The sequence below is a fragment of the Ornithorhynchus anatinus genome, chromosome 4, assembly GCF_004115215.2.
Source record: "Ornithorhynchus anatinus isolate Pmale09 chromosome 4, mOrnAna1.pri.v4, whole genome shotgun sequence".
NCBI classification, from domain to species: domain Eukaryota; kingdom Metazoa; phylum Chordata; class Mammalia; order Monotremata; family Ornithorhynchidae; genus Ornithorhynchus; species Ornithorhynchus anatinus.
The window spans coordinates 43441879-43466593 of NC_041731.1; the positions used below are offsets into that span (position 1 = coordinate 43441879).

At 41.2% G+C, this 24715-nt stretch overlaps 1 protein-coding gene across 1 annotated transcript in view; it reads right to left on the reverse strand.

Moving 5' to 3' along the window:
* Positions 1-24715, reverse strand: part of TTLL11 (tubulin tyrosine ligase like 11) — a 216666-nt gene that overhangs the window by 111673 nt on the left and 80278 nt on the right. The window contains exon 6 of the mRNA XM_029063565.1: positions 24514-24632. Within this exon, the coding sequence (XP_028919398.1) occupies positions 24514-24632 (119 nt within the window). The remainder of the gene's footprint in view (positions 1-24513; positions 24633-24715) is intronic.

Below are 24715 nucleotides of genomic sequence, written 5' to 3' on the forward strand. Positions count from 1 at the left end.
CGAATTCTACTTGTTTGCCACCCTCATGTGAAGGACTGTTTCTATATGTTTGTTTTGAAAGCAATACCTCCAAGCTGAGGTAGATGTCCCAGTAAATCCTAGAATTGTGCGATTTGATGAATGCCAATTCCATTTTGGCCTTTTCCACAGCCTTCGTGATTTTTTGTCTTCTAGATAAACATTCTGCTTCTGTATTACAGTGCTAATGAGACAATTCTCTCCAGAAGAAAGACACAAGCAATCAGTGGAAGGCCTGAGCCTTTTTTATTGACTTGCATGTAACTTAAGGACCTGAGAGTAAGGAACCTTTTCAGATGATCGAGATCTCTGAAAAACTATTTCATTGTACTTGTTTTATAGTTTGGCCTCTACCTCGAGCTTCAACTCAGCAAGAAGAGGATTCAGGATTAAGGTAAAGGATGAACAGGAAAGCCAAGAGATATAGGTAACTGAAATGTAATTAAACCCAAAAAGAAATTGGGGGGGCGGGGAGGAGGGAGAGAAGAAAGAGAAAGAATGGGGCACATCCCATACCTTCCCTGAGAAGAAGCAACATCTCTTATAGCTAAACATTTTTACTCTCAAGTTGCTTCATGTTATCCAGCTCACCAGACACATCATCTCTAAAATGGCTTCACGTCTGTGACATCCAATTTAAAACTAACAGTCTCACTGATAAAGACATTTTATCAAAAGCCTCATGGATTTAGCTCCTGGCACAGGTTGAACATCTATGTAGCCATATTCAACCAATCATTTAGTGCCATTGAAAAAAAAAGTCACACTAGTCTGGCATTTCCCTGGTTCTATGCATCTTACAATTTACCCATTCAGTGAAAAGAAATCCATAGTATCTTTTTTCCTTCTCTCTCTTAGGAGGCGAAAATAAAATTTTAATTAGATTAGTTTCTCAAATTAGGATTCAACTCTAATTGGACCAAACAGGTCTCTCTCTTCACATTCTAAACACAGAAATATAGGCTGGAAGTACCTCGAGAGAGAGGGACGCCTCATGTTCCAATTACTACAGGAGCATGCTCCATTTGGGGGCCAATTAATTTCACAGTGCTGAAAACTTCCACATTTAAAAACCTGCGACTCACACCGAATCTTCTCCATTAAAAACTTTAAACAAAACGTGGCCTGTCACCATCTTTCTTGCTTAGGTGGGCTGGCGAGCATTTTCTGCATCCCAAAATATGGGAATATGCCCTGCTTTCCAAAAATGCTATCTCTCTCTTCACCTTTCGTAATTTGGAGTCAAGCTTTAATTTAAATTTGGAGTAAGGGAGAACTTTACATCAAGGATGTGTGTGAGCAACTAAACAATGAGACTGGTTTGGGTGGGCACAATTCCCAGGCCATGGTAAAATGGCAGTCCTGAACGAACCTATCACCCAGTCACCCAGCAACTTAGTGGAACGCTTTTCGGTTTCGCAGGCTTTTCCAGGACCAAACGGAATCAACACTCATGATATGAATGAAACTGGAGAAAACAATCTTATTTCCTCCATTTTTGTTAATTCCAGGCCAAATGGCTCCCAGTAAAGAAAGGCTCCTTTGGAGAAGGAGTCCAATTGTCTCTCCTCATTTTACCCTTTCATAGGCAGCACCCTGTTGGTGCAAAAATCTTAAATGGAGAAAGAAGCTATGGTGTCAGCAACCAACTGGTGGTGTGGCATGGAATTTGAAATCACCCAAGAGCAATTCTGGACAATAATGATTGAGCCAGAAACAGGAGAAAATAGCAAACATCAGCACTCAGCCAAATGAGCAAAATGAAAAATGTAGCCTACGAAGGTTTTCTCCTCTATGAGTAATCATTAAAAGATTTTAGATAGGCTTCCCTGTCCTTGCCTTTGGGGCAATTTTGGAATTTTTCTGCTATACGAGGGAAATACCATTCCTTTATTCATTCATTCCTTTATTAAATGGGGCAAAATGGAATAACAGTAATTGGTGGTATAAGTTTTATTAAACAGCAGTAATTTAGCACCATGTGAGAAATAATTTGATTTTTAAAACATCTGTATTACTTTCCAGATGATTCTCAATGAAACCATAATTTATCTTTCATTGTGGCATGATAGATTCAACCCATCATAAGGCAAAAGAAGATAAAGAAAAAATTATTGGCAATATATCCTTAATTAACCCACTGTGTTTCCTTCTAGGGCTAATCAAATCATTAGCTACATTTTTATGCTGAATATAGAAATATTTCAGTGACCAGTCAGTCTGGTATTGGGCAATGAGAATTAGAAAATGGTAATCCTCATTTTCTCTGAATCAGAGACCTATTCTTGCACTAATAAAGAATGTAGAAGACTTGTGCTTCTAATTCACCTAGGGCTTTATCTGCTAAAGGTGGAGATCCAGTAGGTACTTTTGAAAACCAATTCCAAATGTTCACTAGTCTTCCTTGTTGAAACTACCAGGTAACGATACTGTAGTGTGAAAAGAGTAGCTTCAAATAAATCTTCCCTTTTGTCATTCAGCCCCATCGCTCAGTGGCCTATTTTTAGCTATTAAAAGAGCAAATGTGAGTAGGGGAGAACTGGTAAAAGGATAATTTTTAAAAGATGAGCTTATTTAGACCACAGACAACAATGATATTTATCTCAGGGTACAACAACCAAGTCCCTACAAAGCCACTAGATGCCATCTGAGAATTGAGGAGGGTTGGGATGTATCTAAATACTGGAAAGAATAATAATAAAAGATAAGCTTAACATTTCCACCAAAAAAACCATTGCCAAATTAATCTGAAAACACTTTCAACTGAGTAAGGTATCAAAGCTACCAACAATGAGGCTTTATAAATGTGGGAGTCCTGTTAAGGGTGATCTGACCTGCAGAAATTGCCGGGCTGATAGATCAATTTTGACAGTACAGAATGAGAGCCTTTGCTATGTAGTGCACTCCTATAGATGCTTGAGGAACAGATATAAGTAAAATGTGGACATCCCTGCCTTCAAGGACTGTACAATCTAATGGGGGAAAACAACAGAAATATTTACCCGAATATGAATCAGTGGTATATATTCAACACTTATTGAGCGCTTGGGAGAGTACAGTACCACAGAGTTGACAGACCTGTTCCTGGCCACAAGGAGATTACAGTCTAGAGTCTACAAGACAGCATATGAGAACAAGGTAGGGAAAAGAGATGTAAATTATGGACTCAAATGAATAGAGATAAATATATGAGTGAAAAGATAGCTGTTGGGAAAGCATGTCTGTCAGGGGGTTGGTGAGATTAATCAGGGCTTTGAAAGAGAGTTGTGATTTGGTTAAGTTGAATGGGGATGGTCTTCTAGGGCTGGGTAAAGAATAGGCAATGGGTCAGAGATAGGAGAGTAGTGAGAGAGGAACAGTTAGGAATTTCCTTGGGAGGAGTAAATATAAATTGGGGTTTAGTGGTAGAAGAGAGCAGAGAGAGTAAATCTATATTGACTTCTGTTAACATGATCTACCTATTTCAATCATATTTGAGTGCTTACTGTGTGCAGAGCACTGTACTAAGTGCTTTTTTCAGGAAACTATGAAGGAGGGAGGAATTACACACACACCACACAGTTGGATGGGTGTTAATAGTATTAATTGAGCAGCTGCATACAGAGCACTGTACTAATCACTTGGAGTCAGCTGCATAAAGGTGGTAATTGAAACTATGGGAGCAGGTGAGCTCCCCAAGGGTGTATACAGAGAGAAGAAAAGGGGACCCATATCAGAGCCTTGAGTGACACCCACAGTTTGGGGATGGGAAGCTGAGAAAGGGCCAGAGGAAAAGAGTGAGAAGGATCATCCAGAGAGGTAAAAGGAGATTCAGAAGAGAATTGTGTTAGTAAGACCAAGATTTCATAGTCATTCCAGAAGAGAGTATTGGCAAGAGGGTCATTGTCAACAAATCAACAGAAGGCCACACACTATGTAAGTCAGTAACAAAGTACCCTTTTTTGAAAAATAAGCATGCTACTGTGGTGCCTCAACTGGAGTACAGTGTGGAGGAATGGAGAGATCAATGTACTAGACACCAGCTAAATTTGCAAATCCACTGAGGGCAGGGCAAGAGCTAATATGCTAAAACTGCACTGGGGCAGGGTGAACCTAGATACAAAGCAGCCTTTCCTGGAAAAGTCTTTTGAAGGAGAGGTAGAATCTCTCTTTGTTGTGGCCTTTAAAACCATGAGGGATTCTCACCTAGCTGGAGTAGTTTAAGAACAGTCAGGCCTGAAGAGATGGAGTTCCAGTGAATGAACTTCTTCCCATCTCTATAATTCTGTGATGTTTGGATAAGTTCGCCCTAGTCAGATAGCACAATTCCATGAGGATTTCAATCATCTTGTAAATTAGACCGCCTGAAACAGCAAATACCGATTAAGATGCCCAGAGTGGCATGCCTTCGTGCAATCTGTCTGTTGAGTATAGTATGGTGTGGTGTCTCTCTCTCTCAGTGTGCCCAGCCTTTGTGGCTCAAAAGCATAATCATTTCTCTAAGAAAACATTTTGTGGGCCTTTTCTTTTCATGGCATTATTGTCCATACTGGTGTAGCTCCAACACAAAATCCCTAACATTTCCCACTTCAAGAACAACAGTACTGACTCACTGAAGTTGCTAACTCTCTGTGATTGGGCAGAATGACTCCTGAAACTTAGATTCAAGTGGTTCCCATTGTACATAGTGATAGTTACATTTTCTCTCACTTATTTTCATCCATTGTTTGCTCAGCATGGTTCCCAGATCTGTTCAGCTCTCTAGCAGTAAAAGCCATTTGTATTAGGAGAGCTATTTTTTTTTTTTTGGATGAGATGAACTCTTTTTCTCTGATTCTCCTTTCTAGAGGGAGAGAAAAATTTAAAAGGAAAAACCTCAGGTGTCAGGAACTGTAGTTTGTTTACTTCCCTGGCTGGCAAGAAACATTAAATGAATTAACTGTCTTTACAGTGCTGTAGTGATGTACACCATATCAGTTGTTGAAAAAATCTCTGAGCTTCTGCATCAAGAAAATGATCCTGTGCCTTACCTAAAAAATAGTCCATACCAGCAGGATAACTGAAATGAGGAAGTTATTGTGCTTCAGTCAATCCAATCTTATTGGAAGCATTAATTAATATTGACCTAGCAAACTTGAAGAGATAGGGGTCTACTCAAATGCTAGTTAAGAAACTAGACACCTTCAAGGACCACTGCCTACCAAAGACCCAGGGTTCAGTTTTCCTATATCCAATCCTTTGCCTGTGTCCTTAATCCTGCCTGTAAATGTCTCAGACCACAGCTCTCCTCATGTTCAAATCCCTTCGGAAATACCATTTCCTCCAAAAGGCCATCTCTTATTACATTTTCTTCTCCCCAGGTCACATCTTCCGAACTAGACTGCAAGCTCTAGGCTCTAAACTTCTCAGGGACAGAAATCGTACCTACCAATTCAATGTATTGTACTTTCCCCAATATGTAATAGAGTGCTCTGAGCAGAGTAAGCATTCAATTAAAAAGAAAAAAAATCAGTCAATGGTATTATTTACTGTGTGCAGAGCACTGTACTAAGCGCTTTGGAGAGTACAATACAACAGAATTAGTAGACATTCCCTGCCCACAGTGAACTTACAGTCTAGAGGGGGACAGGCATTAATATAAAAATGTCACTCAGTTGTATTTAGTGAGCATTTATGTACATAAGCGCTATGGGATTGAGGGTGGAATGCCCAAATAGTACAGTGCTATTGTATACAGTACAATAATCCAAGTGCACAGAAGATATAGAAAGGAGAGGGAATCCAGGAAAATATGACTTAATGAGGGAAGGCCTATTGGAGATGTGACTCAATAGGGCTTTGGAAGTGCAGAGAGAGGTTGTCTGGTGTATATGGAAGGGGAGGGAGTTCCAGGCCAGAAGGAGGATGTGGGAAAGGGGTCAACAGAGAGCTAGATGAGACTGGGGCATAGTGAGCGAGCTGGTGCCAGAGAAGCAAGTGTGCAGGCTGGGCTGAATAATAATAATGGTATTTTGTTAAGTGCTTACTATGTGCCGAGCACTTTTCTAAGCTCTGAATGAAGTAAGGTGGGAAGGGGCAAACTGATTGAGTGTTTTAAAGCCACTAATAAAGAGTTTTTGTTTTATGTAGAGGTGGATGGGCAACCACTGGAGGTTCTTAAGGAGTGGGGAAGACATGGACTGAACTCTTTTTTTATGTAGAAAAATGATTCGGGCAGTAGAATGAAGTATGGAGAGAGACAGGAGGCAGGGAGGAGGCAGATGCAGATAAATACCATTGATTGATTACTTGATAGACTGAAAGAGCCTTGGGGCAGATCAAGTCCATTAATACTATCCCGATTTCCCAAGCACCCTAGCACACTGCTCTGCACACAGTAGGTGTTCAATACGTAGAGAAGAAACATGAACTAATGGAAAGAGCACAGGCCTGGGAGTCACAGGACCTGAGTTCTAATCCCCACTCCACCACTTGCCTGCTGTGTGACTTCAGTTTCCTCTGCTGGAAAATGGGATTCATTACCTGTTCTCCCTCCTACTTAGACTGTGAACCCCATATGGGGCAGGGACTGTTTTTGACCTTATTAACTTGTATCTACTCCACTGCTTAGAACAGTGCTTGACACAAAGTAAAGGCTTAATAACTACCATACTTATATGTACTATTATCGGAATGCAGCAGGGTTTCAGTGGTAAAGGGAAAAGGCCTTAGCATTTACACATTCACAGCTATCTATAGCACTTTTGTAAATACTAATTAACAATTCCACCATTTCAATATTTATTTTTAACCTAAATACCTATCCATTCTCCTTTTCCTCCTTTACGTAAATTATTTTGTGTTAATCTCCCCTATTAATCAATCATTCAGTGGTATTTATTGAGTGCTTACCATGTGCAGAGCACTGTACTAAGTCCTTGCGAGAACACAATATAACAGAAGCAGATCTGTTCCTGCCCTTAACAAGCTTACAGTCTAGAGGGGGAGACAGGCATTAATGTGAATAAGCAAATTATAATATATGACAAATATGTAGGGAATGAAGGGATAGGGAAGGAGCATGGCTTAGTGAAAAGAGTATGGGCTTGGGAGTCAGAGGTCATGGGTTCTAATCCCGGACTCTCCACTTGTCAGCTGTGTGCCTTTGGGCAAGTCACTTAACTTCTCTGTGCCTCAGTTACCTCATCTGTAAATTGGGGATTAAGACTGTGAGCCTCATGTGGGATAATCCGATTACTCTGTATCTACCCCAGCGCTTAGAACAGTGCTCTGCACATAGTAAGCACTTAACAAATACCAACATTATTATTATTATCAACCAACATTATTATTATTAATTCTGCATATAATACCACAATTAATATAAAAGCCCTGACCAAGAGGACCCTCTACATGTTTAGCCATGAAACAGAGGAGTGAATTTTCTTAACCCTGTGGGAGTTGTAGCAAGAGATGCCCAGGAATGCAGAGACCTATTCTTCCCCATCCTCGGTCATCCCTGGTGCTGGGAGAATCCAATGCAATTTAACCTCTGGTATGCACCCTCAATATACAAGAAATTTAGTGAAATAAAAAACAAACAACACCTTGCTTTGAAAAACCCCTAATCCAAGGTAGACATGTCCAGCAAATGGTTGGGAACTGACATTGAAATCAATGGAATTTTTTGAACATTAACTGTGGGCAGCTCACTGTACTAAACACTTGGGAGAATACTCTGTTGTACCCTCCCTAGCATTTAGTACAGTGCTTGGCACACAGTAAATGTTCAATAAATACCATTGAATGATTGATACAATACAATTGAGTTGGTAGACCTGAGGCCTGTCCACAAGGATCTGGGAGACTAGACAAGGAGACAGATGGCAAAATGAATTACAGATGAGGAAAATGGCAGAGTAAATGAGGCAGCGTGGCCTGTGGATAGAGTGTGGACCTGGAAGTCAGAAGGACTTGGGTTCTAATCCCAGCTGTGCCACTTTTTTGCTGTGTGACCTCAGGCAAGCCACTTCATTTCTCTGTGTCTCAGATACCTCATCTGTAAAATGGGGATTAAAACTTTGAGCCCTATGTGGGACAGGGAGTGGGTCCAAGCTGATTAACTTATCTACCCCAGTGCTTAGTACAGTTCCTGGCACAAGTATACACATACTGTGGGACTGAGAATGGGGTGAATGTTAAACTGCTTAAGGGGTAAACATCCAAGTGCACAGGTGATGAAGAAGGGAGGATGAATAGGGGAAGTGAAGGCTTAGTCAGGGAAGGCCTCTTGGAGGAGATAGGATTTTAGTTGGGCTTTGAAGATGGGAAGAGTGGTGGTCTATCAGAAACAAAGGGGAAGGAAGGATGGACATGAGCAAGGGGTGGGTGGTAGGACAAAGGAGACTGAGGTACAGTGAGGAGATTGGTTAAAAGGAAATGTGTGAACAAGGTAAGGTAGGACAGGAGAGAGCTGAATGAGTGCCTTCAAGCCAATGAGAAAGTTTCTGTTTGTTGAGGTGATGGGATGGTCTTTTGAGGAGTGGAAAGATGTAGACTGAATGATTTCTTTTTTAGAAAAATGATCCAGGCAACAGAGTGAGATATGGACCAGGGAGGGGAAAACACCGGAGGGAGGGAGGTCAGTGAAATGGTCGATAAGGTAGTCAGGTGGGTTGTGATAATAAATAATAATAATTATGGCATTAAGTGCTTACTATGTGTTAGGCACTGTACTAAGAGCTGGAGTCGATACAAGTTAAATCAGGTTGGACACAGTCCCTGTCCTGCATCGGGCTCCCAGTCTTAATCCCCATTTTACAGATGAGGTAACTGAAGCCAAGAGAAATGATCTGACTTGCCCAAGGCCACATAGCAGACAAGTGGCAGAGTCAGAATTAGAACTCATGACCTTCTGACTCCCAGGCCCGTGCTCTATCCACTATGCCATGCTGCTTCCCCATAAGAAATCTATATAGAGAACAACATACTAAAAAAAAAAATGCAAAAACATTTTTCTAAATATCCCTTACCATGCCTGATGGACAGTGCTGAAGGTGGGAGTCTGACAGCAAAGCATTAGACTTGGGTGAGATTCCTAGCTGGTGAATGAGAGCCTCATTATACCTACTAGAGAGAGGTTAAGACCTGTGGGAAACAGCTTTGATAAAGGGCTATGGAGTTAGAGGTTGTAAATTTGACTGTTCTGATAACAGTAAAGTTAAAAATTAATTTCATTTCTATTTTTATTCTTAAGTAATGGGTTCTCTTTTTAGAGAGCTGGATGATGAGTGAAACATAAAAGCCCAGTTCACTATGTTTAAATAAACCTGGGCCAGGGAAGTTAGACAGGGACTCTTTGTCAGACAGACATCCTTCAGTAATAGTGTGTCTGTGGCCTGCAATGTTAGGTTAAGTCCATCACGTAATAAAAGACGCAAAGTGTTTCTTGCTAAACAGTTGATGGAGCATTTCCTTAACGAACGAGTCTCTCCGACATCAGTACTAGGTGAGATTGGGCAGAGCAGCTTGAGGTGGAAGAAAGAGGCAGCAGAAAGGAAGATTAGACTGGAAGTTCCTTGATTGTGGTCCACCAACTGAAATGCACTCCCCAAAAGCTTGGTACGGTGCTCTGTACAAAGTCCTCAAACAAAACTGATTGATTGGTTGACAAATTGAAGGGGGCCACAGTCTGGGAAGTAGCTGGAAGGTTTAGACCATAAGGTCTTTGAAGGCAGGGATTGTGTCCAACTGTAAAACTAGAGTATAATGATAATAATAATAATATTTATGGTATTTGTTAAGCGCTTACTGTGTGCCAGGCACTGTAATAACCGCTGGGGTAGATACAAATAAATCAGGTTGGACACAATCCCTGTCCCACGTGAGGTTCTCTGTCTTAATTCCTATTTTACAAATAAGGTAACTGAGGCACAGAGAAGTGAAGTGACTTGCCCAAGATCACATGGCAGACAAGTGACAGAGGTGGGATTAGAACCCAGATCCTTCTGACTCCCAGGTCTGTGCTCTATCCACTAGGTCATGCTGTTTCTTGTGATCTGCACAAAGGGCTCGATAACTACCACTGATTGATTGAAGGGGTGGTGGGTAGGGAGGGCTAGGAGGTGGCAGGAGGCAGCAAGGAGCCAGAGGATGAACCATCAGCCCCTTGGAGAGTGAGCAGACCCCAGGAGGATGCTGGGGGAGTTAGGAGGCAGCCTGGAGGAGTTGGAAACCAGTGGAAGGTCAGGTCCGGATGAGCAAGAAGAAGTAGGAAATATAGTAATAATAATAATAATGATGATGGCATTTGCTAAGCGCTATGTGCCAAGCACTATTCTAAGCACTGGGGGGATACAAGCTAATCAGACTGTCCCAGGTGGGGATCACAGTCTTAATCCCCATTTTACAGATGGAGGTAACTGAGGCACAGAGAAGTGAAGTGACTTCCCCAAAGTCACACAGCTGACAAGTGGCAGAGCCGGGATCAGAACCCATGACCTCTATCTCCCAAGCCCATGCTTTTTCCACTGAGCTATGCTGTAGTAGCAGCCCCAGGGAGGGGAGAGGAGGGAAGAGAAGAGGAACGGAGGCAGCCAGGCCTGGGGAATGGAGGGAGGAGGTCAGGGCCATTTAAAGAATATAAAGTGACTGTGGCTGCCATATCTCAAAGCTAGACAGTGGCTGATCTCTAAGGGCACAGACTCCTGAAACAGGGCTCCAGGGGTGATGCCAAAGGGCAGGAGGGAGGCAGCAAAAACAGAACAAAGGAGAGAGAGAGAGGGAAGGGAGAAGTAAGGGGTTATCAATACAGACCAAAATGCAATTAATAAACAATAGAGGAAACGCAACTCTAGCCCCACCTGCATCACCCACGAACTGACAATGACAACAGTAAGGCATCACAAACATTATTGGCTTCCTCTCTCCAGGTAGATAGAATCGTCCTTCATATTTGAAGACACCATGGACGGTGAAATACTGGAAATAAATGGGAGTGCTCAAAATAACAAATCAAGTCATGTTCCTCTAGGAACAGGGAAAATTACTTATGGTATAGTGGGCCCATTGCTACATCCAGGAAGGACCCAAGCACCAACATGATGCAATTGCCAACATCGGATTCCCCAACACATCAGTTCTACTTGTTTCTGGGTCTTGGGTCTGGGATGTGTTGAAGGACCCTGCCTCAAGAAAATTATACTTCTTCCAAAAGTCCCCTTCAAAAATCAAATCACAGAACAGAGAAAATACTTATAAATCTTCCACAAGGTTGGTCTGACACAGTGGTCTATTTTTTTAATGGTATATGTTGAGTGCTTAATATGTGTTAAGAGCTGGGATAGATACAAGCTAATCAGTTTGGGTACAGTCCCTGTCCCACATGGGGCTCACACTCTTAATTCCCATTTTACAGATGAGATAACTGAGGCCCAGAGAAGTGAAGTGACTTGACTGAGGTCACACAGCAGGCAAGTGACGGAAAAGGGATTAGAACCCAGGTCTCTGACTCCCAGGAGACCTGTGCTCTATCCACTACACCATGCTGCTTCTCTATTTAAAGGATTCATTTGCTCTGTGGTCCTAGTACATGAGAGGAAAAAAAGAAGTCAGAAGTGTTCCATGAGCAGAGGAAATAGTTCTTAAAGTCCTCTATCCATCTATTCTGTTTCCATCATGTGTTTTATATGACAGCAAGTGACAGAGTAATTACTACAGGCTGAAACTGTTTCTACCATGAAGTATATGATTTGAGAAAATAATGAAGCTCAGTGAAGGGTATTATTTGAGAAAAAATGAGTGTGGTTCTTTCTACACAGGAATAACGGTATTCTCCCTAATTACCAGTTCTGTTGGATGAATTCTGGATTAGGAGAAAAGCTGTCCACCGTGTATATCTAAATGATCATAATGGAGCCCATAATAAGTACTGAGATTAAAACGGCAACCAAAAAAATAGGCTTTTGTGTCCCTAACTGTTTTCTGAGAAACAATCCCATTTATTTTCTCCAAACTAATTAACGTTAATAAACCAGGACTCCAATATTTCCTTTTTACACAACATAGAAGCAAATCATTACTGCTAGGAGCAAGGAACACGATTAGCCAGTGATTTAAAATAAAAAAACCCCAAAAGCAAAACACTCTTTAGCACATATACACCCTAAATGATACACATAACTTCCAATTCAGTACCAAACATTTTGCATTTTATGCCTGATAGTTTTAGATTTTGAATATTTTTCCAATTTAAAAGGGTGTGCTCCAGTCCCATATTCTATGTTTTTTTTAAAGGAAACAGATGACATGCCATGGAATAATTACCATTTGCTAAATACTTCCCATTTCAATCCTCTGCACTTATTACTTATTTAACCATGACATCCTTCCTCCTCCCAACTCCCCTTAAGCATAACATTACAGGATGAAAAGTTTGTGAAATCTCTGGAAATTGATTTTCAATTTGAATCCCCAATTGGGGCAATGATCTGCATCGGTAATTATCTTAATTAAACTACTGCTGATGTGAGCAAAGTTGATTCACAACAGTCTTCCTCAACTTCATTAAATTGACCATTTAACTGAAGAAATTTCCTTTAGATCCAATCTCACTCTCGACAAAAGCACATGCAATCTATATGGGGTTGGCCCCGGGGAGAGACTGCACATATTTGAATCGAACAGCACCTAATTGTTACAAACAGACACTAGTACAACTTCCCTTTCTGGCAGGGATATTTCTAAATATAGTGGCAGGTGAGCAAAAGAGGGGTGTCTCCACTTGCTAGCACTGGCAAGAACATTATAGATGAGCTCTGATGCCACCCCAGCTGAGCCATTACCACTGTTTTTCTTTACTCACCACACCAATCTAGAGGCGGCTTGCTGACCGCCTTCACAGAACCCAGGCACTGAGAAGCAAAGGATGTCACACGCATTACATAATTGTGTGTGTGACCCTCATATGCAAAGTTTTATGGAAGTCCATTCAAACCTCCCCCCTTGCTCCAGAATCAATTCATTCCCCTCCTGGGACCAGGTAAACATGGGGTGTCACTTCCAAGCCATGGGGCTCGGTAACAGGAGCCAAACCAGAAAATCTAAGTTAAAAAAAAAAAGAGAGAGATGTTTGGTGCCTTAAGTGCTGGGGAAAGGGCAGACCAGTTGAAAACGAGACTGCCCAATATGACAGCGAATGACCACCTATGCTATCTCTTCAACCTCCCAGCAACCCCCTGCCTTCAATCTGCTGCCTCTATGCCTCCCACAAAACCTTGAACCTGCCTCTTTCACTTACCTATCAATCAACAGTATTTACTGAGCATTTGCCATGTGCACTTGGGAGAGTAAAACAGAATGGATGACCCAATCCCCACCCTCACAGAGGTTACAATTAAGCATACTTTCCCAAGCACAAAAAATACCATAATAATCATAAAAATACCATTAAAAAACACAGAATACACAGCTCAACTCACAGTAAGCACTCAGTAAATGCCATTGATGGATTTTTTTAATATGGTATTTTTTAAGCACTTACTATGTGCACGGCACTATACTAGGCTGGGGTAGATACAAGATAATCAGGTTGGATACAGTTCATGTCCCACATGGGGCTTACAAGTCAATCCTAGTTTTACAGATGAACAAAGAAACAGAGATAGACATTAATAAGATATGCACATGAATGCTATGGAGATGAGGTGAGAATCACAGTTCTGAGGAGGTATGAATGCAAGCACATAGGTGATGCAAAAGGGAGGCTAGAAAAGGTTGGGGGAGATGAGCGAATAGGTCAGGGATGGCTTCCTGGAGAAAATAGGATATTAGTGGGGCTTTGAAGACAGAGAGAGTGGTGGTCCATTGGATACCAACAGGGAGGGAGCTTCCGGCAGGAGGGAGGGTAGTAACTATAGTATTTAAGTACTTCTTATGCACTACCACCTTATAATAATAATGATGGTATTTGTTAAGCGCTATGTGCCAAGCACTATGCCCCCTCTGGTGGGGGCTCATACTCAAACTGCAAATTTATCCCACGGGCCTTTCAAAAACAAGCTGGCCCACCTCAGCTCTCTCTGTGTGGTTTCCCTTCCAGCCCACATAACTGGGACACCCAAAGCACAGGGTTGTGAGGGTGGAACCGGTGCAAGGGGTCTGATAGGAGACTACCTTCATCCTCCCCTTAATCCCACCTCGGATCCCTCACATCTTTCATTCAATCGTATTTATTGAGGATTTATTGTGTGCAGAGCACTGTACTAAGCGCTTGGAAAGTACAATTCGGCAACAAATAGAGGCAATCCCTACCCAACAACAGACTGACAGTCTAGCTCCACCTACACATGATGGATCCCACGTTTTGAGGATCCTGCCAGGGTGCGATGGTAGGGAAGCCTCAGGACAGAATTTTAAGGGGGGCAGGGTAGAGGTGGAGGAGGGCAGGGCAGATATAGAAGCATTCTCTTTTTAAATGTTCAATCTGGCAGCAGGTGGTAACACAGATTTACACCTTTGAACAAAAAAAACAACAACAAAAAAAACACCTAAATCACAACACTGGGTTTGCCTGCAACAGCAAAGGAAAGAATCTGCAGATCCACAGTAGCTGAATGACTTATAAATGATGCCGAAATGCTCATTCTTTGGGTATGCTCTTAGGAGTGCTCTTCCTTGTTTACGAAATTGACTGCCCTTCCTGGATCCCGGATGAATGCGAAGCACGTTGCTTTTGACCCACTGCTAAAGTCCTCACTATAAAAGTGGCTGAGCAATGACAAAATTTAGTAGAGAAACCCATTTATCTGTGACTCCGTATTAAATATTCATGCTGCAAGAAAACATATTCAAGTTTTCAATAATTAAATGGTTGAAATCAGTGACCTGCTAGATTTACTGTTCCCAAATGATGTTATTCTATAACTCCATAAGTTCAAATCAGAAGCCCTCCAAGCAGCTGTGCCGTAACACAAAATCAAACAAATAGCACTGAAACTCTGCTCTTGCCGAGATTGAGTTCATTTTTTACTATTTGCTGCAATTGTGGTGAGCCTCTGAATCAAAATTAAGCATGCATCCAACTGAGGAGATTTTCTGATATCACACAGTAAAAGCAACAAGGAAAAACTCTTAATTCTTCCCTCACAGAAGATATATTTAAAAAGAGCTTGATACTTGGAATGTTATATTTCACAACCACTTAATTTTGATTTTAAAGAGCCAGCGGTTCAGCATTAAACATGGATTAAGAAAAGCACGAATTCATGAAGCTGCCTTGAGTTTCTGGTCTGAAAAAAAGAAAATGGAGTCTTTTTGGTTCTGTAGTCAGAGAAAGTCACATGCAGAATTGTATTTAGCACCTAGTCTAAGGTTAGTTTTCAACAGGAGTGACAGCCTTCTGAATGAAACCAGTCAGCACTGGATTTACCCTATTGGCTTCTGTCTGTTTACCTTAAGCACTTTGATCCTCACCACAGTACTGATGTACCTATCCTTATACTCCATGCTTTCCCTATCTGTAGATTGTAAATTTCTTGAGGGCAAGGGCAGTGTCCATCACTCCACTGTACTCTACTCCCCCAAGCATTAAAGGCATAGTGCTCTGAACAAAGTACTAAATAATACAATTTGATATGATTTGGTCCTGCACATAAGGCATCCAGAATTGGGGAAAGTGGACAACATCCTAATGGAGACCCCAGAAAGCCCAAGACCACCAGGGATTTCTCATAGCCAAAACTTGGTAATCGGCAAAGTTGGAGATGCTGCCAGCACAAACTCTATGAGGAACCCATACAGTTTTACCAAAATGGGAAACTCATCAATACCTTTCTTTCCTCACTTCTGGATACCTCGTGTTCCAGGCTACATGTTAAATTGATTTCTTGCCAAAGACTTTCCCTCTAAAGAAAACCTCAATCTCTAAATAATCATTCATTCATTCAATAGTATTTATTGAGCGCTTACTATGTGCAGAGCACTGTACTAAGCGCTTGGGATGTACAAGTTGGCAACAGAGACAGTCCCTGCCGTTTGACGGGTGCTTACTATGCATCAAACACTGTTCTAAGCAGTAGAATAGATATGTCAGTCAGGTTGGACGCAGTCTGTCCCACGTAGGCCTCACACTCTTAATCCCCATTTTGACAGATGAGGTAACTGAGACCCAAAGAAGTTTAAGTGACTCGCCCACACAGCAGACATGTGTCAGAGTCAGGATTAGAACCCAGGTTCTTCTGACACCCAGGCTCGTGCTCTAATCACAGAGCCACACTGCTTCTCTGTAGACGATGGTTCCTCTGATGCAAAGACCCCAGTGAAAGAAGACTCTCTCCATCAACCCAGCAGCTGCTCTGAACTGGCCAACGTGGATACTGCCACAGTGACCGAGGCACGGGATATTTAAATTCCTGCTAAGTAAATTTAGTCGATAAAACCTTTTAAGATCATTCACTTTAGTTGGAAACAAAGCACTTCTTTTTTTATTTATTAACTGTTGTACTGGCAATGCCAAAAAGTTCTCAGCTCTCAGGAGATCTACCTATAATAAATTCCACTGAGTCACATATACATCTTAATAGTCTTTGTGTCTTTGTAAATACCTCCCTGTCTCAGTGCCAAAAAGAGTCAATGATTCATAATGAGAAAAAAATAAAATTAAGCTACAGAATATTTCACATCCATTAATTTTTCTTGATAATGAAGTATTTTAGGATGATTTCTAAAACTCACTTTAATTTTTATGCTTCATTTATTTTAATCTAGTAGATAATTAGAGGGAAATCAAATTCATCCCCACAGCGGAAGACTCACCTGTCAAGTATGCAGTTCATTTACAGCTTAGTTTTCTTCACTTTTTCTTCCTTAAGTGTTCAAACTGTGTAACAGATACTGCTAAACTTTATTTAAATCAATGTCTACTAGGCATTTACCACACACACAAAAAAATTTGGATTTTGCACTTTCATTTCTTCCTGAAGTGAAATCTTACTTCATTGGCTTTCAGATGTAAAGATTTTCATGCATTCATGAATGTGGCTTGATTAATGAGTCTTGTTTAGGGTCCAATTCTTTTTTAATGCTAATTTGTCACCATCAAGCCAAGCCCAGTATACAAAATGATTGCTCATCATAAATGAAGATGATCATTTCTTCCAAATTCATTGTTTTAGTTGTATTAAAAAAAATTTAAAAAAGCACCTAAGCACTGAATTGCATTCTGAGAAATGGTTGCAATTTTTTTACTGCCACTTCACAGTAGGTTTTGGAAAGAGAAAGAGCTGGACCAAAGAAGGTGTAAGCAAGTTCCAAAGCAGCCCCTTCATCTGAGGGCCCCTCCACAGCAGGAGGGTACCTTGAGTAATTGTGCCATGAAAGCAGCCCACTACAGGGCAGACCAGCCTCAAGGAGGACCCACAACCAGTCTGAGCCCAGGATTTTCATGCCATTCAGCACTCAACCCCTAGGGACCACCTAGAAGGTCAACCTTACCCACCTTACTACTCTCCCACCTCCCCTCAATAAAAGCAAACAAGCTAGACGGCAAGCTCCTTGTGGGCAGGGATTGTGTCTACCAACTCTTTGGTATTGTATTCTCCCATAAACTTAGTACAGTCCTCTGCACACAGTAAATACCAATAAATACTACTGATTGACTCATGTGATCTCAGGAGTCAAGCTATAATAAGTAATAAAGTCACCACCTAGCAAAAATACTTGGTTCGTAAGACCTCCACCAAATCTTTTCCAAACCTACCCAACCACAGAATCTCAACCACAAAATGGTAATTACCAAAGCTCTTTCTATAAGACTGAAAGCACATTAAGAAATCAACTACTTGCCCCCATCTACCAACCTCACTGAGCTCCTACTACAACCTAGCCTGCACACTTTGCCCCTCTATTGTCAACCTATTAACTGTACCCCAATCTCATCTATCTCACTGCCGACTTCTCACCCACATCCTGCTTCTGGCCTGAAATGTCTTCCCTCTCCATATCTGGCAATTATTCTCCCCACCTTCAAAGCCTTTTTGAAGGCACATCTCCTCCAAGAGGCCTTCCCTGATGAAGCCCTCATTTCCCACTCCCTTCTGTGTCTCCCTGATTTGTTCCCGTTATTCACCCCTCCTACAGCACTTATGTACATATCCATAATTTATTTATATTAAGGTCTGTCTCCCTCTCTAGACTGTGAGCTCATTAATAATGGTGGTATTTGTTAAGCGCTTACTATGTGCAAAGCACTGTTCTAAGCGCTGGGGGGATACAGGGTGATCAGTTTGTCCCACGTGGGGCTCACAGTTTTAATCCCTATTTTACAGATGAGGTATCTGAGGCCCAGAGAAGTTAAGTGACTTGCCCACAGTCACACAGCTGACAAGTGGCAGAGCCAGGAGTCGAACCCATGACCTCTGACTCCAAAGCCCAGGCTCTTTCCACTGAGCCACACTGCTTCCCCTTGGCTCATTGTGGCCAAGGAATGTGTCTACCAACTTAATTGTACTGTACTCTCCTAAGCTCTTAGTACAGTGCTCTGTACCCAGTAAGCACTCAGTAAATATGATTGATCAAGATTTAGATGGTCAATCAGTCAAGCTCAAGTTTTGCTCTGGTACTTTTCCCTTAGTGGGCACAAAGGAAAAAGGCTGAAAAATTTTGAGAAGTTTGGAGAAACAGCATGTCCTAGTGGACAGAGCATGGGCCTGGGTGACAGAAGGACCTGGGTTCTAATCCCACTTTGCCACTTGTTTGATGTGTGACCTTAGGCAAGTCAGTTCACTTCTCTGTGCCTCAATTACCTCATCTGTTAAAATGAGGACTAAGACTGTGCGCTCCATGTGGGACATGGACTGTGTTCAACTCGATTAGCTTGTATCTACCCCAGTGCTTAATACAGTGCCTGGCACATAGTAAGCACTTAAATAACATTTTTTAAAAGAGGTATTTAAATCCTTTTCCTTTACCATAGGCAGGTTGGCTATTATTGACACTCAACACTCTATCACTAAGCTACTGTTCTTGGTGATAGGGCAGGGTCTATATGTTATTATCCAGACCGAAACATCTGTGTCTCTCCAGCAATATACAGATAATTCAGGTCCTGAATTATCCAGATCATTAATGCTAAGGTCCAGCCATGCTATTGGTGATATCATAGTATTTAAAAAGTTTGATTCACTTAATTTGCCCTTGTGGTTTGGCACATTAAATGAGGCATTAGTCATTCTATTCTTGACTAACATGTCAAGTGAAAGAATGATTTCTGTTCCTAGTCACAATATTTGCTCACAAGAGACAGGATAGGACATTTAAAATACATATAATTTAAAAAGCCAACCAAACCTTCAAAGGGCAAACTACTCTGGCTGTACAGTAAACATAAAATTTAAGCAGTCACAGAGTAACCAAAAAAGACATTTCTAAGTAAATATATAACCTAATTTCTACCTGGAAATACTAGGGGGAAGAGAGAAAGCCCACTTACTGAAAACTGCAATTTCTCTGCAATGGCCTATATCTGTACATTTGTTTGCTTTCTATCTTTTGTTAATTTATTCAAAAGCATGCACACCTACCATTGAAGAAAATCTGTTCATGTCTAATGAACTTCAGGAATTATCCAATAAAAGCATCTCAGAAAAACTCAGGATCACTATAATTCTAGAAAATTGATCCATTTCAACAAACTCCTTCCCCTAAGGGAAGATGGGAGCAAGATTTTTATTGGTTATTCAGAACCTGACATACATGAAAATTCTTAGTAGCCAATCTTTTTTTTTGTATAAAAAAGATAAATGGGGGTCATCCTTTTCAGGTTTTCTTTCAAGTCTCTACCCTAAACTGCCCTCCTCTTTTTTTTTGCATTCAAATCATCCCTCAGATTCAGGAAAAATTTATAATTGCTCTAGACAAAATTTAACATGTATCTTGAGGTAAATTATCTTGTTTTCTACTTACTTAATGAGCTCCATTACAATAAATGACCTGTAATTCCTTTCCCTCTCAGCAACTGTAAAAGCAGCAGGAAGATCATGGAGTTAAGCCTCCTGTCATTCCAGGATATTTGCACAAGAACTCTCAGCATTCCATGGTGCCTAAATGAAAATGTACTGAGCCACCCTCCAGCCTGGATGTAAACCTCCAAGCATTTAAACAGAAAAAGAACAGCTGGAGAGAGAGAAGCTACTGCAGGCTAGCCCCACACATAGAAAAGGAGAGAGTACTGCACTTTCTAGAATAGAAAAACTACTCAGGCCTCAGCTTGCTTAGGGAAAACTGTTTTGAATATCATACCAATCACTCAATTAGTGGCATCAGTTGGAGCATTGCTGCAGATGGGGGCAGGAAGGGACGATTTGGGCAAGGGAGAGAAGCCAAGTAATTGGTGGGTGAGGGGAAGAAAAGAGAGGCAAGAAATTCTATTTAGAGGATGAGGAAGACAAAATATTCTGACATCTGTCTGCCCTTTGACCCACCTGCTACAATAAGACAGTGTCAGCCTAGGAAAATACTATTAATAATGATGGCATTTATTAAGCACTTACTATGTGCAGAGCACTGTTCTAAGCTCTGGATTACTAAATCTAGTTGAAAGAAACCTAATTATCCCCAAAGAAAGCATTTCTAAACTTACCTTTGGTTTCTTTGCTAACCTTTTTACCTATAAAAATATGCTGAACCTTGCACAGGCTGCCAGTCTAATTCAATTTACTAATTTACTGAATTCATGAAAATGCAAAGGGCACAAAGTTAAACATTTTCATCTTTGCTCTTTAAGCATTCAAAGGTTTGAGGTAAGAAACAGTGATCTGGATTATGACCCAAGTGAACTTCTGGCTCTATGGAAAAAAGCAATTAAATAATGTCCTGGCAATCAGCATTAGAAATGAATAACTGCTTTCCACTTCTAACTCAGATCAGCAGAACAAGAATGATTTCGGCATGGGCTAATCTCCTTACTCAAACCCTGCTCTCCCCCTCTCCATCTCTCAGGATCAAGAACAAATAAATAAATGGTGGTATTTGTTAAGCGCTTACTATGTGCAAAGCACTGTTCTAAGCACTGGGTGATCAGGTTGTCCCACGTGGGGCTCACAGTTTTAATCCCCATTTTACAGATGAGGTAACTGAGGCACAGAGAAGTTAAGTGACTTGCCCAAAGTCACACAGCTGGCAAGCGGCGGAGCCGGGATTCCAACAGTCAGATGTTTATTTAGATGTGTTCTCCTGACCCACCATTTTGGATCAGGTTATGTCTCTGTTCCTGCAATCCAAAACCTTTATGCCTTTGGGTAAGGATTTTAAAATTCAAGTAAAACTTAAATTTTGCATCTTTAAAAAAGGCACCATAGAATACACTGCTCACAATAGACCTGTCACTCCATTCTTCAAAAATCCTCCACTTCCTCCCCTCTATCAAGCAAAAACTGCTCATAACCCCACTTTACACATCTGCCCTTTCACCTGCTATTCCCTAACTCACTTTCTTCCTTCCTGAAAACTAGCTTTCAAACTGTACCTAGCTTTCACAACTCTCCTGCCTCTAACCCCTCACTCACACTGTCTTCCTGCTTGGAATTCCTCTCTCCCTCCCCTCAACCAAGTTTGATAACTTATACAGCCCTCCCCCTTTTCAAAACCTTCACCCTCCATCACATCTTCCCTGATTAACTCCCAGAAGAGGGAAGCAGAGTGGCTTAGTGGAAAAAGCACTGGCCTGGGAGTCAGAGGACCTGGGTTCTAATCCTGACACAGCAACATCTGCTGTGTGACCTTCACCAAGTCACTTAACTTGCCTGGGACTCAGTTACCTCAACTACAAATGGGGATTAAGACTGTTAGCCCTATCTGGGACGGGGACTGTGTCCAACCCGGGTATCTTGTATCTACCTCAGCGCTTATTACAGGGACTAGCACATAGTAAGTGCACAACAAACATAATTAAAAAGGAAAAAAAAGTTATATATATAATTATGGTATCTGCTAAGCACTATGTGTCAGGAACTATACTAAATGCTGGGGTGGATACAAGCAAATCTGGTTGGACACAGCCCCTGTCCCACACGGGGCTCACAGTCTCAATCCACATTTTACAGATGAGGTAACTGAGGCACAGAGAAGTGAAGTGACTTGCCCAAGGTCAGACAACAGACAAGTGATGGAACCAGGATTAGAACCAAAGACCTTCTGTCTCCCAGGCCCGTGCTCAATCCACTACGGCATGCTGCTTTTCACTACATCATGGTGCTTCTCATTAGCTATCTCAAGCTCTTATGTACTTATTTATAATCCATCCTCAGAATTTAAGTAAATACATGAATTCTAATGTATATTCAAATACTTTGATGCCTGCCTTCCCCATTAGAGTGGGTACTCTTTGTGGGCAAGTAATGCACCACTTGTTTTGAACTTCCTGTATACTTAGTACAGTTAATTGCACTTACTGGGCATTCAATAAATGCTATCATTACTACTACTCAATAAAGGCTGATGATTATAAGCTTACAATCTGACAACCTCCATGCCCACAACCGGAAAACAAATGAAACTTTTTTCCATCCTGCAGAGAAAATTAAACATATAAAACACACACCAACACGAGATCTCATATTCTTGCTGCCAATGGATTGCATTAAACAATGGGCAAGATCGAGGAATCCCTCTCCCTGGGATTTTTGTCAAAGGTTTGATGCAGAAGGCAGAGTAGATCTTCATCATCACGATTTAGTATCAATATTTAGATGATATTCTGAGGTGACCTCTAGAGGTCTCTTCTAGTTCAGGATCCAGCAAAAAACTCCAACAACTGAGATATTTGTCCTTCCTTGCACTCAGCCAGGGTGACATAAGCACCAATTTGAACAACAGGATAATTTAGCAGCAGAATGTAAAAAGGAAAGTGCCCTCCCTCTCGAACTATCAAGTTGTATTTATATGGAAATGTGTTGGAAACAATTTCAACCTCTTTCCCCACATATGATGAATACAATCAACTCTAGGGAAAAAAAAACAATAATCAGAGAAAGTGCTTATAAAGTACATCTAGGAAGTAGCAAAATCCATGCATTAATTTATGATGCATATGGTAGAAAAAAGGGCTTTTCATTACAAGTGAAGCAACATTCTTGAAGTACTTCATGTTGGTTATCGCTTCTGAGGGCAAAAATAGTTGCTGTACATAGTATTTAGACCAGTCAGACAGTGAATCGGTAAGTCAACCATATTTATTGAGCACTTAATGTGTGTAGAGCACTATATTAAGCATTTGGAAGAGTACAATATAAAAATAGACACATTCCCTGCCCACAATAAGCCTATGGTTTAGAGGGGGCATGAACATTAATATAAATAATAACATATTGTGGCGGGGATGAATAGAAACAAGCTAGGGCAACACAGAAGGAAATGGGAGTAAAAGAAAGGAGGACTTAGTCAGGGAAGGCCTCTTGGAGGAGATGCGCCGTCTATAAGACTTTAAAGCGAGGGAGAGTAACTCCACCTAATAAAGTCAATTATCTGAAAGATAGCAATTTTTCCAAAATAGAGCTGAAAGCCCCTAATTTGATTAACTTGCCAAGTTTCATCTATTTTTTAATTAATCACCAAAGAAAGCAGAACTAACCTGTAATCTCTCCAATAATATACCCCAAGGCATACCTCCCACGCTAGACTGTAAGCCCCTTATGGGCAGAGTACATATCTACCAACTCTGTTATACTGTACTCTCCCAAGAGCACAGTGCTCTTCACATAGTAAGCACTCAATAAATAATATTGATTGAATGAAACATGAGAAACACTCCCTGCAAGGTATTCTCTGCTCCAAAGGGATATTAACCAATGAGACTGGTGAGCCAAGACAGGAAACTTTCCTTTCTAATGCAGGGAACTCTCCAGTCTCCAATCTTCAGAAACAGCAATTAACTCCCCGGAAGAATGAATGACTCTCCCTCAGAACTGACATTCCTAGGTAGTTTTTTCTAGACCCAGCCCTACCTGGCCCAATCTCCTCTTCACGGTAGGCAAGAGGTGAAGGTTCATATCTCAGTTTGACCCAGTGACCAAAGAAAATGGTACAATCAGCTCTTTCCTTTCCCAGGGAGTTGTAACGAGGGTTCCTAAAACAACCGCAAATATACTGTGATCCTGAAAGATATGCCCTTTCCCACATAGAAGATATCCTGAAGCTATTAACTTGCAAGAGATCTGAAGAGAACATTTTTTTTTACAAGGAATTTTACCCAGTTTGTATCCTGCATAGGGGCAAGTAATTCATCAGGAGTACCCCACACATTAAATTAATATGCAAATCTGCTCTCTCCCGATTCGGTGAGCACTCTGGTTGCCTAGAGACGATACTTTAAATGGCAAATAACATTAGATTATTGGAAATGTAAATCCAGTCCACAGTGTAGTCACTTAGAAATTTTCAAAACAAGCCAGAACATGTTTCTTAATATTCCAAAGATCTTATCTTACCTGTCGGAAACATTAGCAGAGCCCTAATGATAAAAGCAAATAGTATCCCAATACTTACTGATTATCACTTTTTTTCTTCTTAAGTGGGTCCATTAGGCGGAGAGTATCCCTGATCACAGCCACTTTAACTTCTTCATCTACCAGGCTCGGGACAGTTTCGAACACACCTGGAGAAAGCTTTAATTTACAAAGGATTCTGTGTTACAAGGATGGCAGGGATTCAGGGTCAAACACACACACACACCCTCCTCCCCCCCACC